General features: G+C 49.2%; 1 protein-coding gene across 1 annotated transcript in view; it reads right to left on the reverse strand.

Moving 5' to 3' along the window:
* LOC125446505 (early estrogen-induced gene 1 protein-like) overlaps window positions 1-14,527 on the reverse strand; it is a 30,227-nt gene that overhangs the window by 12,235 nt on the left and 3,465 nt on the right. Inside the window, exons 3-4 of the mRNA XM_048520134.2 lie at window positions 4,961-5,081; window positions 3,888-3,917 (exon numbers count right to left, since the gene is read on the reverse strand). Of these exons, the coding sequence (XP_048376091.1) occupies window positions 3,888-3,917; window positions 4,961-5,081 (151 nt within the window). The remainder of the gene's footprint in view (window positions 1-3,887; window positions 3,918-4,960; window positions 5,082-14,527) is intronic.

Here is a 14,527-nt window from a genome sequence, read left to right on the forward strand (position 1 = left end):
GCTTGTTCAGTTTGGGGGGGGGGGGGGGGGGGGCGGTGCTTGCAGACTGGCACTGCCGGGGTGGGGGGGGGGGGGGGGGGTGCTTGCAGACTGGCACTGCCGGGGTGGGGGGGGGGGTGCTTGCAGACTGGCATTGCGGGGGGGGGGTGCTTGCAGACTGGCATTGCGGGGGGGGGGGTGAGGGGGTGGAAAACAGATGGGCAAGTGTGCAGGAATGGGACAGACCGTCAGTCACGTCAAGTCTAGGATTTGGAGGTGGCTCAGTGTTTAGTTAACATCGCTGGAGGGAGGATCTTCTGGAGGAAGTGCTGCAGTAATCTGATCCCTGGGATCAGGACTGACTCGGGGGGGGGGGGGGAGGAGAAGGAAAGGGGGGAGGAAAAAGAAAAAGAAAGAGGGGAAGTGGGGGGAGGGAAGGGATCTCGAGGAACCTGCAAAATTCTAAAACAGGACCAGACAGGGCAGGTACACAAGAGATAATGGGAACTGCAGATGCTGGTGAATCCAAGATAATAAAATGTGTGGAGCTGGATGAACACAGCAGGCCAAGCAGCATCTCAGGAGCACAAAAGTTGTTCATCAGAAAAAGGGTCTAGGCCCAAAACGTCAGCTTTTGTGGTCCTAAGATGCTGCTTGGCCTGCTGTGTTCATCCAGTTCAACACTGTCATCTAGGGCAGATGCACAAGGGCTGTTCCAGTAGGGAGAGCCCACAGCCAGGGGTCACAGTCTCAGGATGCAGCATAAACTATTTGGAAGTGAGAAATTCCTTCACCAGGAGTGTCGAGCCAGTGGAATTCTCTACCATGGAAAGCAGCCATGGCCAAAACACCAAGAAGGGGTTAGATTTGGCACCCGAGGCTGAATGATATGGGGGATGAAGGTGGGCAATGATTGACCAAGCAGTTCACCTCAAATTGGAGGTGGGGAGAAAGTCATTATCTTGTGCCAACCTCCGCCCCCTATTTCACCTTCCACACACTCCCCTCCATCCCACAAACACCTTTATCCAGGTCACCATACAGTGCCCCCTCAAACCAGACCCCACCATATACTTCCAGGTTGTTGGAAAAGCTCAATTTCAGCAGCACCTGGGAAGGTAAAGTTAATGCTTCAGGTCTGGTGACCCTTCCTCGGGCCTAATGAGCTCAGCAGGCCTGAGGAAGGAAGGGTCACCGGACCCGAAGCATTAACTCTGGTTTTTTTTTCTTCACCTTCCCAGGTGCTGCTGAACTTTTCCAGCAACTTTGTTTTTCTTCCCAATTTACAGCATCCGCAGTTCTTTCTGATTTATATATTTCCAGGTCCCAGATCACCAGGTGCATGAGAGGGAGTTCAGGCATGTGAAAAGATCATAGGATCCCTACAGCCCAACAAGTCCACACCAACTCTCAGAGCATCCCACCCAGACCCATTTCCCCCGATAACTCACCTAACCTACACACCCCTGAACACTACGGGCAATTTAGCACGGCCAATCCACCTGGCCTGTACATCTTTGGACTGTGGGAGGAAACCAGAGCACAAGCTTCAAAATCTCCCCCTCCCCCACTGCATCCCAAAACCAGCCCAGCTCGTCCCCGCCTCCCTAACCTGTTCTTCCTCTCACCTATCCCCTCCTCCCACCTCAAGCCGCACCTCCATTTCCTACCTACTAACCTCATTCCGCCTCCTTGACCTGTCCGTCTTCCCCGGACTGACCTGTCCCCTCCCCACCTAAACTCTCCTCTCCACCTATCTTCTTTTCTCTCCATCTTCAGTCTGCCTCCCCCCTCTCCCTATTTATTTCAGAACCCTGTCCCCATCCCCCTCTCTGATGAAGTGTCCAGGCCCAAAACGTCAGCTTTTGTGCTCGTGAGATGCTGCTTGGCCTGCTGTGTTCGTCCAGCCTCACACTTTATTACCTTGGATTCTCCAGCATCTGCAGTTCACATTAACCCAGAGGAAACTCCCCGTGTCTGTGTCAGACAGTCGCCCAAGGGTGGGATCGAACCCAGACCCCTGGCACTGGAGGCAGCAATGCTAACCACTGAGCCACTGTGCTGAATCCCAACAGTTTTCCCCACAACAGCAAGAGGAGCCACCAGCATGCTCTGATACACATCAAACTAGTAATGACAGGTCTAATCTCCTCACATACCTGGTACAGGAATGGCCTGGATAACATGACTCACTGCTAACAGTAAAGCGGACGTCAATTATTTACTTGTATAAACAAAGTCAGAAGTATTATGAAAGCCCAAGACGCATTTCAAAGGATAAAAAGTAAAAAAAAATACTTTTAATCAGGAGAGGTGAGGTGGGAAGCCTGTTAAACTCTAAGAGGATCAGACTAAAATGCAGGACTCAGGGCCAGGGGGTGGGAGGTGGGTACAGGGCTTTGGTTAGGTCACAGCTGGGGCACTGCTTGCAGTACTGGTCAGAGATGAATCATCAGGTTACAGAGGGCGGGCCGTTGGGGGCTGAGATGAGGAGAAATATCTCCCCCACGCCCCCCCCCCCAACCCGCAGGACGGGAGCCTGTGGAATTCTCTACCCCAGAAAGCGTTGGGAGGTCAAAACAGTGAACGCCCACATGGGGAGGAGTCAGATGTAATTCGTGGAGTTAAAGAGGAACAAAGTGGGTGCGGGTGGGAAAAAAACGGGAACGGGGCCCCTGTTATGGATGATCAGCCACTGCTGTGTTGGAACAGGGTTGAAAGGGCCGAACGGCCTACTTCTGCCCCTATTTTGAATGTTTCTGCGATTTTAGATTTCGTTTTTATATTGCCACGTGTTTAAAAAGGACAGTGAAAGTGTCTAATGGCACCACACACACACAGATCTACAACATAGGTTAAAGGATCAAAAAAAGTTAAGCATTACAGACCTTCACAGAGTAAGTAAAGAAGAAAGAAATAAAGGTGATAGTTAACATTACAGCCCTTGATAATATAAACTGGAAAAATAAAAAGGAATAAAAGCTAAAAACATTCAGTCTATGCAGATTCACTGACTTCACACTCATCATCAGCATTCTCCTCGAAGAAATTGGTGTCATTTGAGAATTCTCCTTCTGCTCATCCAATACTCACGGTAACCCTCAAAACAACGTGAACGTGAGGAGATAGACCATGAGGAAACAAACCGGCTGGAGCGACATTTAAATATTTGGACAGGCGCACAGACAGGAGGGGTTTGGGGGCGGGAATGGGCCAAATGGGGCTCGTTCAGTTTAGTTCGTACGGCTGAGTCGGGCTGAAGGGACTGTTCCCTTGTTGTGTGACTCTGACTCGGCGAGCGGATGGGCATATTACAAGAACACTGTACCTCAATCCGATTCCAGCCCTGTGATGGGACGCGCACACAGCCCGACCTCTCCCCATTCCCATTCAAACCAACGTCTCCTGTCGCCCAGATAACACGGTGGGGAGCTGGACGAACACGGCGGGCCAAGCAGCATTAGAGGAGTTTGACGTTTTGGGTCGGGACTTTTGTGAAGAAGGGCCGAAACGTCAGCTTTCCTGCTCCTCTGATGCTGCTTGGCCTGCTGTGTTCATCCAGCTCTGCACCTTGTTATCTCAGATTCTCCAGCATCTGCAGTTCCTACTATCTCTCCTGTCGCCAACAACTTGCTCCAGTCCCTCTGTCCTTTTCCAGGTCCACATTTCCCAACCCTTCGCCCCCAAAGTGGGTGTGTGGCGGGACGGAGAGAAGGTACGAACCACTAGCATCATACACCTACCACCACACTTGATCTCACACACACACTCCTTCCTTTCATCCCACCGTGCCCCCATCTCCCGAACCTCTCAGTGCCAGTCTACAACCAGTGATCAGGCCCAGGGTCTGAGCGCCCCCCCCCCCCTCCCCAGTGGTAGATCAGATAACGATTGAAAATCTCACTCACCTTCACAAAGGATTTCCCGCCCTTCAGCTCCTAGGGAGAGGCAAGATAACATGTTAGTGAGCTTCCAAGTTTCTTCTGTGGGTATCATGGGCTTCAAACGCCACCCCCTCCCCGAGCTGTCAGTGTTTACCAGGCCCCTGGCAGGTTTGATACAACTCAGGGGCTCTCTCAGCCCTTCCGGGGCGGGGGGGGGGGGGGGGCGGGCAGCGAGGGCATTGCTGGGAAGCTGGAGTCACACGGGGTAAGGATGGCAGATTTATGTCCCTCAAAAGAAGGGACATTAAAGACCCATTTGGGTCAGTAAAGAAAAATCAGAGAGAGACAGGGCATAGGGCTGGGTGAGGCAGAAGGGGCAAAAGGAGAAGGGAAGAGATGGGGAAGGAGAAAGGGTGGGCAAAAGAGAAAAGGGGAGGAAGGAGAAAAAAAGAGCACACGAGAGCGAAGTAGCGAATTTTTTTTATTTAAAAAAGGCAAATAAAACCCTAGGTCTCCTGTGGGCCGCAGAGTCTCTCCGGACGGTTGCGGTGCTGGGGTTGGGGTGGAGAAGAGAGGAGGAGGAGATTCAGGCCTGGCAGTACAGCAGGCCCCTGATCGATAAAGAGTGAACGAGAGAGAGCTTTCAACACTGTTCACATTCCCTCACAGAGCTCTTGCTCTCTCTGAGGCTCCCCTCCAGGATAGATGGGTGTGTCTGTTCCTTCAGAACCTAAGGCGCCGACACCTACAAGCAAACACCGGGCTCCACAAAAGCGCAATTTAAAACAATTCTTTACGTTCATCACACCATAAATTTAATCGTTTTAGCCTTAGATCAGACAATTCCAGGCGAAAATGCTACTTAATGGAACCCCAAGAAAAGAACTGGCAGCCACTGGCTCACAGCTCTTCATGCAGGCCTGGTACGCCGCGGGGGAGGAGGAGGTGGTGTGGAATTTAGGAAGAACATTGATAGAGATTTATGAATGGGATGTGAGAGATATCGGGGGGGGGGGGGGGTGGTGTGATTGGTGGTGTGATATCGGCCGGGGGGGGGGGGTGTGGTGTGATAGGGAGGAGAGAGGGGTCTCACAAACCTTGCGGACGGACACTCGGCAGATGCTGGGGTCCAAGACCCCCGTGGCTGAGCTGGCGCTCATCTTGCACATGAACCGTGACTTCTTTCGCCACTGCACGCAGTTTTCCTGCACCTCTTCCCTGGGACAGAGGAGAAAACTAACATGTCAAAAGGTGTACGCCCTGAAAAAGGAAGGCACATGTAGACAAACACAGCCTGTCTAGAGAGAAAGACAGACAGAGACAGAGAAAGCGCGCAACCCTGCCTTCGTACAACAGTCGCTAACTCATTGGCGCTATGAATAAAAAAAGGGAGACGTGACAGGTGCTATCTCAATGCAACGTCCCTTGATGACAGAGAAAATCTGAGAGAAAGGAGGGCACGTTCTCAGTGGAAATTCCTGGGATGTGGTGTCAGGTAAGACAGCGACTCAAAAATTCACCCTCAGCTTCATGGGTCAATTCTGAACGGATGGGATAAGCCCTCACCAGATATTGGGGAGGGGGGAGGGGGGAGGGGGGGGGGCAAAAAAAAAGGTGAAAATGAAGCCCACAAGATTACACTCTGAAAGAGCTGACACACAGGTGGCTCAGCTGGCAGGAGGATTGGTTCGAGACGACCATAGCATGGGTTCAATTCCTCTATTAGCTAAGGGCTCCCTTTCTCAATCTCTGCCCTCGCCCAAGACATAACTTTCTTTCCCCCCAGGGCTTTTATTCATTCGAGGGATGTGGGCATCGCTGGCCAGGCAACATTTATTGTGCATCCCTAATTGCCCAGAGGGCAATTAAGAGACAATCATGTTGTTGTGGGTCTGGAGTCACGTGAAGACCAGACCAGGCTAGGATGGCAGTTTCCTTCCCGAAAGGACATTAGTGAATGAAATAACAAGGTGTGGAGCTGGATGAACATAGCAGGCCAAGCTGACGTTTCAGGTGAAGGTCTAGGCCCGAAACGTCAGCATTCCTGCTCCTCTGATGCTGCTTGGCTTGTGTTTATCCAGCTCTCCACCTTGTTATCGCGGATTCGCCAGCATCTGCAGTTCCGGCTATCTCTGACAGTAGTCAGTGAGATGGGTTTTTCCAACAATTCGCAGTCATCATTAGATTATGAATTCCAGATATTTTATTGAATAAACAATTCCACCTTCTGCCGTGCCAGAGATTCGAACCCGGGTCCCCCAGAACATTATCTGGGTCTCTGGATTAGTAGTCCGGCGATAATATCACTAGGCCATCTGCTCCCAAACAAACATTGGAACAGATAGCCCCAGGCATGTTTGAAGTTGGATTACAAACAGGTAACTGCTGTCCTGTGACAGTGACTCACACACCAACAGCCACGTTTACAGAACGAAATGCACACCTTCCCATAAGCCCATCACCAGAAGCTTAATTGTGTGTTATTTCAATAGCCAATTAATGAAAGAGGGGAAAAAAAGTTCCAAAAAAAAAACGAAGTTGCTGCGAAAACTCAGCAGGTCTGGCAGTATCTGTGAAGGAGAAAACAGAGTTAACGTTTTGAGTCTGGTGACCCTTCCTCAGAACTGACGGTGGCTGGGAAAACATCAGTTTATATGCAGAAAAGAGAGAGGTGGGTGGGGTAGGGAGTAAACGATAGGATAGAGCCCAAATAGAGAGAAAGACAGTTGGCTGGGAGGGTGAATAGTTGTTAATGGGGACTGTTCGTAGCAGGCTATGTTGTAACAAGGCCTGGTGTGTGGGATGGGGTCTGGGACATGGGGGAGTTTAGTTCCTAAAATTATTGAATTCAATGTTGAGTCCAGGGGGCTGTAGGATCCCCAGGTGGAAAATGAGATGTTGTTCCTCCATCTTGCGCTGGGCTTCGCCGGAACACTGCAGCAAGTTGGAGACGCAGATGTTGGCCAGGGAGCAGGGTGGTGCATTAAAGTGGCAGGCAACTGGTAGCTCAGGGTCTATTTTTGCGAGCAGAACGTAGATGTTGCCAAGTCTAGGCTTCATTTCCCCAATGTAGAGGAGTAGAGAGAGCTTGGCTTGCAAGAAAGGAAAATGACGCAGAGGTGGGAGTGTTGGACCAGGGCGAACATGGTCAAAAGTCACACAACACCAGGTTATAGTCTAACCCGTTTTTGAAATCACAAGCTTTCGAAGTGCTATCCCTTTGTTGGGTGAAGTGAGGAGGAGAAGCACACAGGCACAGACCTTATAGCCAGAGAGATCAAAAAGATCCTACAAATGGTGTGAGTGGAGAGTTGACAGGTTGAATAATAGGTCTCTGCAAGTGATCAAGTGTGTCAGACCGTGTGAGTAAAGTGTTAATAGCTGAATAACAAGTGAAGGGATGACCTATAATCCAAATAATTACATCTCTGCCTCAATTACAAAAAAAAATTGAGCATAAAGGTGGTGCTGGAGACAAACACAATGACTGGAATAACATGATAGACGTAAGAGTCACATGCTGAAGGTCTAACCAAAGTAATAAGTAATCCAAAACTGTACAAACTAATTAAGGCAGAGAGATCATAAGTTGCCATGGTGGTGGTGTCTTGGTAACAGAATGAGACAAACTCTAACTGAACATAGGTAACAGAACCCATCCTTTTGGGGAGAATTAGGGGCTGGCGGGGTGGGGGGGGGGGGTAACAGAAGGAGGGAGGCACCAGACTCACCCAGGCCTCCCGCCCAGGAACCTAGTCAGGGATATCTCAAACGTTCAATAAAGGTTAAGGGGAGTGAAGAACACAGGTAGCAAACCACCCAGAAAACATGGCCATCCAGCTCCTTCTGGATGGCCAACACAAGCCTGGCCTTAAATCTGGAGATTTCATCCCTGTATTCCAATACAGTCAGGGAGATGGCGTTGGGAGACAAACTTCAAAAAGGCACTTGGGAGCTGCAAGGCATGTAGTGAGTGCCCAGTTCCTGAGGAAGGTCATCAGGCCTACTCTGTAGACCCACATCCCTGGGTTTGTTCCTGTCAGGTGTGGTTGGTGGTATGTTGGTTGGGGGCTGGGGAGGGAGGACATTGAACGGGATAGGATGGACGTAGGATAAGAAAGCTCATTAACACCTCAACTGCCTCAGGAGGCTAAGAAAATTCAGCATGTCCACAGTGGCTCTCACTAATTTCTATAGACAGCACCATAGAAAGCATCCTGTCTGGATGCCTCACAGCTTTGTTATGGTAACTGCTGCGCCCAAGGCCACAAGAAATTACAGAGTTGTAAATGCAATCGTGTCCATCCCGAGAACCAGCCTTCCTTCCATTGACACAATCTACACTTCCCACCGCTTTCGGAAATCAGCCAACAGAATTAAAGACCCCTCTCTCCTGTCGGTTATACTATCTTCCATTGCGCAGAGAATACTAAAGTTTGAAAACACATACCAACAGACTGAGCGATAATGGGAACTGCAGATGCTGGAGAATCCAAGATAATAAAATGTGAGGCTGGATGAACACAGCAGGCCAAGCAGCATCTCAGGAGCACAAAAGCTGACGTTTCGGGCCTAGACCCTTCATCAGAACAGGCCCGAAACGTCAGCTTTTGTGCTCCTGAGACGCTGCTTGGCCTGCTATGTTCATCCAGCTCCACACTTTGTTACTAATAGACTTATGAGTGAACCTCTCGTATAAGAGTCAACCTTTCCCTGAATCAGCCCTGTAGTTGTAACACGATATTCTGCATTCTGTCCTGCCACCCTGATGTACTAATGCAAGGCATGATTTGCTTGGACAGCACGCAAAGCAATACTTCTCACTGTATCTCATTACACGACAATATAAAAAAAACCAAAACAAAAAATTACACCTAAAACATTCCCAAGGCCCCACACTCTCTGAATGGGAAACATAGGGCAGAGGTGGAGACTCAGCAGGTAATATTGTTGCGATTCTAATACGGTAGTCAGCATTGAGGAAGGCATTTTGATCTTTAAAATAAAAAGGCTTCCATGGCAAGTACACACAACCCAAACCCCTCTGCCAAATCATCAGCCCTGACTCTACGGTAGCAGAGGATCCCTCCCTCCCTGTCTAACTCTCTGATAAATTGATGGCATGGAGTAGATAGACTCTAAGCGAAGAGGCAGGCGGAAATGTTCAGTACAGACAGGAACGAGGCTTTGAAGTTATAATCAGATCAGCCATGGCCACATCGAAAGGGCTGAATGGCCTACTTTTGTTCCTAAGCCACACGCTCACAAAATGAGCCCATTCCCATTGGAGAAGCGCAGAGCCATGGGAGGGTTTTTGTACAGTGACAGGATCAGGAGCCCCTGTTTTAAACAGAGAGCTTGTTATCATGATTTGCCATGGAGAGCACTCACACAAACTTGTCTGTGCACATCAAGGGCAGGGACTGTTTCCTCTTCCACTGAACTCAATTTGCTCATGACACCGGAGGTTTGCGGCTTGAGGTCACGTTGCTGGGATAATCATCTGAATTGCATTTTACACCAAAAAAAATGCTCAAGAAAAGGGTGCAGACAGGAGGCTGGGCAAACCTTAAAACAAAAATCAGTGACCCTTCACAGACAGGAGCTCAGGGAGCACCGTCTTGACCCAGTGAACAACCCGGTCTCACAGACTAGAAAAGGAGGTCACAGAATAGAATAAAACAGGGGGAAAAAGGAAAAAAAAAGAAAAACCAATATCACCAGCTTCCTGCTCCCTGTGATGGAATAGTTCAGTGACAACTTATCATTAGTTCTGTGCAGACAGGTTAAAGGATGCAGCTCTGGAAACTTGAACACAGGGACACTACCACTCTGCAGAAGGTTTGCACACAGGTACATCAAATGTTTAGCAAAGCCGTCAGGAAGTTATGATGTGGCGCAAGGGGAACTGAATACAGAAGTGAGGACATTGTGCTCCAGTCATGCAGAGCACCAGAGGCAGATATCTGAAGTGCCGTATAGAGTGTCGTGGGCCAAAGGGCCTGCTATTGCGCTGTACTGTTCCGGTATTGGTCACCTTAGGGGGACGCAATGGCCTAGTGGTACTATTGCTGGACTGTTAGTCCAGAGACCCAGGCAAAGGTCTGAGGACCTGGGTTCGAATCCTGCCACTGCAGATTCTGGAATTTGAATTCAATAAATATCTAGAATTAAGAATCTAAATGATGACTGTGAATCCATTGTTGATTGTCAGGAAAAATCCATCTAGTTCACTAACATCCTTTAGGGAAGGAAACCCCCTCCACCCACTGCATCCCAAAACCAGTCCAACCTGTCTCTGCCTCCCTAACCTATTCTTCCTCACCCATCCCTTCCTCCCACCCCAAGCCGCACCTCCATCTCCTACCTACTAACCTCATCCCACCTCCTTGACCTGTCCGTCTTCCCTGGACTGACCTATCCCCTCCCTACCTCCCCACATATACTCTCCTCTCCACCTATCATCTTTTCTCTCCATCTTCGGTCCGCCTCCCCCTCTCTCCTTATTTATTCCAGAACCCTCACCCCATCCCCCTCTCTGATGAAGGGTCTAGGCCCGAAACATCAGCTTTTGTGCTCCTGAGATGCTGCTGGGCCTGCTGTGTTCATCCAGCCTCACATTTTATTATCCTGCCATCCTTACCTGGTCTCCAGACCCACAGCAATGTGGTTGACTCATAACGGCCCCCTGGGCAAATAGGGATGGACAAGAAATGCTGCCTGGTCAGTGACATTCTCATCCCATGAATGGAAAAAAAATCCCTTACTTAAAAGGAGGATGTAAATACATGGAGAAAAGGCTGACTGGACTAATGTCTGACACAGATGGGTTGTTTTATGAGGAAAGTTTGCATCCACTGGAATTTATAAACTCAAGAGGAAACTGAAGCGAAACATAAAAGATCAAGTGGTCTTGACAGGGGAGATGGTGGGGGGGGGGGGGGGGCGCGCGGGAAGAGGATCATAGAATACCTACAGTGTGGAAGCAGGCCATTCAGCCCATCCCCTCACACTAATCCCTCTGAAGAGCAACTCACCCAGATTCAACCTCCAAGGCACCCCCCCACCCTATCCCTGTAACCTTGCATTTCCCATTGCCAATCCACCAAAATACATATCCCTGGGCACTCTGCATAATTTAGTACGGCCAATCCACCCAAAGTGCGCATCTTTTGACTGTGGGAGGAAGCTGGAGCACCCAGAGGAAACCCATGCAGATGCAGGAAGAATGTACAGACTCCACACAGACAGTGGCCAGAGGGTGGAATCGAACCCAGGCCCATGGTGCTGTGAGGCAGCAATATTAAACACTGATCCTGCCACCCCTTTGCTCTTATGTAGAATTGGGGTCATCCACTTAAAACAGATTAAGGCCAGGGAATACATGATGAATGATAGGCCCTAGGAAATAGAAGAATCTTACATTTACACTATATAGAGTCATACAGCATGGAAACAGACCCTTTCGTCCAACTGGTCCATGCTGAACATAATCCCAAACTAAACCAGCCCCAAATGCCTGCTCCTGGATCATATCCCTCCGAACAGTTCCTGTTCATGTACTTATCCAAATGTCTTTTAAATGTTGTAACTATGCCTTCTTCAGGAAGTTTATCCATATACAGACTACCCACTGCATTTTAAAAAAAATGTCCCTCGTGCCTTTTTTAAAAACCTCTCTTCTCACCTTAAAAACATGCCCCCTTGTCTTGAATCCCCTATGCTAGGGAAAAGACACCTAAAATTAACTCTGCCTATACCCCTCACAATTTTATAAACTTCTGGAAGGTCACCATCAGTCCCTTAAGGCATCAGGATAGTTGATGCTAACGGCAACTTACAATGTGTTTGTGTTTATTAGTTAAGGCTTAGAGTTCAGATGCAGGGATGCCACGCTGGAACTGGGTAAAACATTGGTCGGGCCACGGCTAGAGTATTGTGGGCCATTCTGAAACCCACTTTACAGGAGGCGTGAGATAGTACCAGAGAGGGTGAAAGGAGATTTACTGGGAGGCTCCCTGGGCTGGAGAGTTTCACTAATGAAGAGAGAGATCAAACTGACTGGGGCTGCTTTCCTCAGATAAAGGAGGTCGAGGGAGACAGGACATGATCAAAAAGTGTAAAATTATGAGGGGGCGTAGACAGAAAGAAACCGTTTCCCGTGATGGAGGGGTTATCGATCAGGCAGGCACAGATTTAAGGCAAAGGCTGAAGGCTCAGAGGAGCCGCGAGGGAAAAAGTCTTTTTCACCCCCAGGGTGGTGGGAATCTCTCAGTCTGTAAGGGTGAGAGGGGCATAAAACATAACTTTGAAGTCTTCAAGTGTGCACTTGTGATACCGAGGCCAGAATTAGAATATTAGGTGGATGTTTTTTGCCCTGTGTGCACATGATGGGCCAAAAGGCCTCATCTGTGCTGTAGATCGCTGGGACTCTGATTATCATTCGCAAAGGAAATCCTTTTTCTCTCAGGATGAGGGGTGAAAAATGTGAGGCTTTAGAATTCTCTCCCCCTCAAAAAGGTGGTGGAAGGGCAGACCTTGAATATTTTTAAAAGGCAGAGGTGGATATATTTGTGTGAAGCAGGAGGATGAAAGATCGCGAGGGCCGGCAGGAGCGTGGATTTGACGCTGCAACGAGATCAGCCATGTTGAAAGGCAGAACAGGCTTGAAGGGGCAGAATGGCCTATTCTTGCTCCTAATTAATGTGATCACAAACAAGTCAGGAGGGTGTTTCATTTGAAGAAACAGAGAGCTATTGGAGAGACCTTTTTAAAAATAAACTATATACACTCAGGCTCATAACATACAGCTCACTGTTCAGCAGTTATGTCCTCTGTTGAGCTTTGACTGAGATACAGCAGCTAAATCCCTCCCCACCCTTGGCCCCTCGCAGCCTGCCTCTCTCAGTCTTCATCTGGGAGTTGCAACACTTAAGCCTCAAAAATGAGGTCAGAGGGGGGAAAGCAAAACGAGGAAACATTGTCAGAAGCTCTTCCTGTGGTGAGTAACTCACTTCCCGACTCCCCAAAACCTGTCCACAAGGCACAAGTCAGGAAATGTGATGGGATACTCCCCACTCGCCTGGGTGAGTGCTGCTCCAACAGCACTCAAGAAGCTCGATACCCTCCAGGGAAAAGCAGACCTACACTCATTGCCCCCAACATTCAGTCCCTCCACCATCGATGCCCAGGTGCAGCAGCAGTATATACTGTCTATAAAAACATACTGCACTAACTCTGCACCTCTCCTCAAGAGAAGGTTCCAAATGCACGTCCCTCTTCTACAGAGGGAAGGGCAGCAGATACATGGGAACACCACCTCTTACAACTTCCCCTCTGAGTTACTCACCACCCCGACTTGGAAATATATCACCATTCCTTCATTGTCACTGGGTTAAAATCCTAGGATTCCATCCCTGACAGCACTTGGGGTGCCCCCACACCTCAAGGACACAGCAGATGCCATCACTCAGACCCCTGAAGGCATTCTCCAGGGAAATTAGGGATGGGCAATAAAGTCCAGCCCTAGTGTGCCTATCCCAAGAAAAGATGATCTTGGAAGTTTTCCCATTCCAGCAACATACTGGGAACACTATCACTGAATGGACTCCAGTCATCCTATCCTCTGGCCCACCAGTTCTCAAAGCTGTTTACTGGGAATCATTACAAAACACAAACGTTGTGAAGTGTATTAGTCGGGGGCGGGGGGGGGGGGGGGGGGGGAAACCACCTGAACTCCAGCCACCTTAACATCCTCTGGGATGTGGTGAAACGGCATATCTTCCCATTAGGACAATGGAGAAAGATGGTAACTGGAGGAGGAGGAGGACCAGGGCGGGGGATGGGTAGGACAGTGGGAAGAGAGGTGAAAGAGGAACAGGGGCGGGAGAAAAGTAAAAGCAGAAACAGAATCGCATATAGGCCCCACCATGCTCATCCTCAGGAAATCCCTCCAGAGTAAGCAAGCAACTCAAAGTTCAGCACCACTACCCACCACCCCCCCCCCCGCCAAATTGGACAATTTGCTACATGGCAAGATCCCATTAAAAAAATTCAAAATGAGCTCACGTCCAATTGCAAGTGGCTCTTGTACTCTCATCTGATCATTCAGAGTTCAGTTCCTCTCTCCGGCTCTTGCAGAGAGCTCGGATCCCCGAGTGGGATTCGGAGATGGGGCCTTTTGCCTCAGAGGAGAGAGTTTGCAAACACCCTTAAAAATGAGGAAGGATGTGGAGAGGTGAGGAAACAAGTTGACAATTAGATAAATTGAGTGAGCAGGCAAACACGTGGCAGATGCCATACAAAGTGGCTGAATGTGGAGTTGAACACTTGTGTAACAAACATAACATTGTTGAAAATGCTGACCTATTCGGAAGCGCGGATATACAAAGGGATGTGGGTGTCTTCGTTGACCACTCAATGAAAGGAGACAGGCAGCTACAGCAGACAACTTGGAAGCTGAAATGGTATATTGGCCTTCATTGCAAGAGGATTTGAGTTCAAAAGGAGGGATGTCTTATTGCAGTTATGCTGGGCCTTGGAGAGACCATATCTGGAGCATTGTGCACAGCTTTGGCCCTCCTATCTAAGAGAGGATACACTAGAGAGAAAAATGCAGCAGAGGTTCACTTGCTAAAACTAGGGATGACAGAACTGTCGTATGA

This window comes from Stegostoma tigrinum, chromosome 34, assembly GCF_030684315.1.
Source record: "Stegostoma tigrinum isolate sSteTig4 chromosome 34, sSteTig4.hap1, whole genome shotgun sequence".
In the NCBI taxonomy this organism is placed as follows: domain Eukaryota; kingdom Metazoa; phylum Chordata; class Chondrichthyes; order Orectolobiformes; family Stegostomatidae; genus Stegostoma; species Stegostoma tigrinum.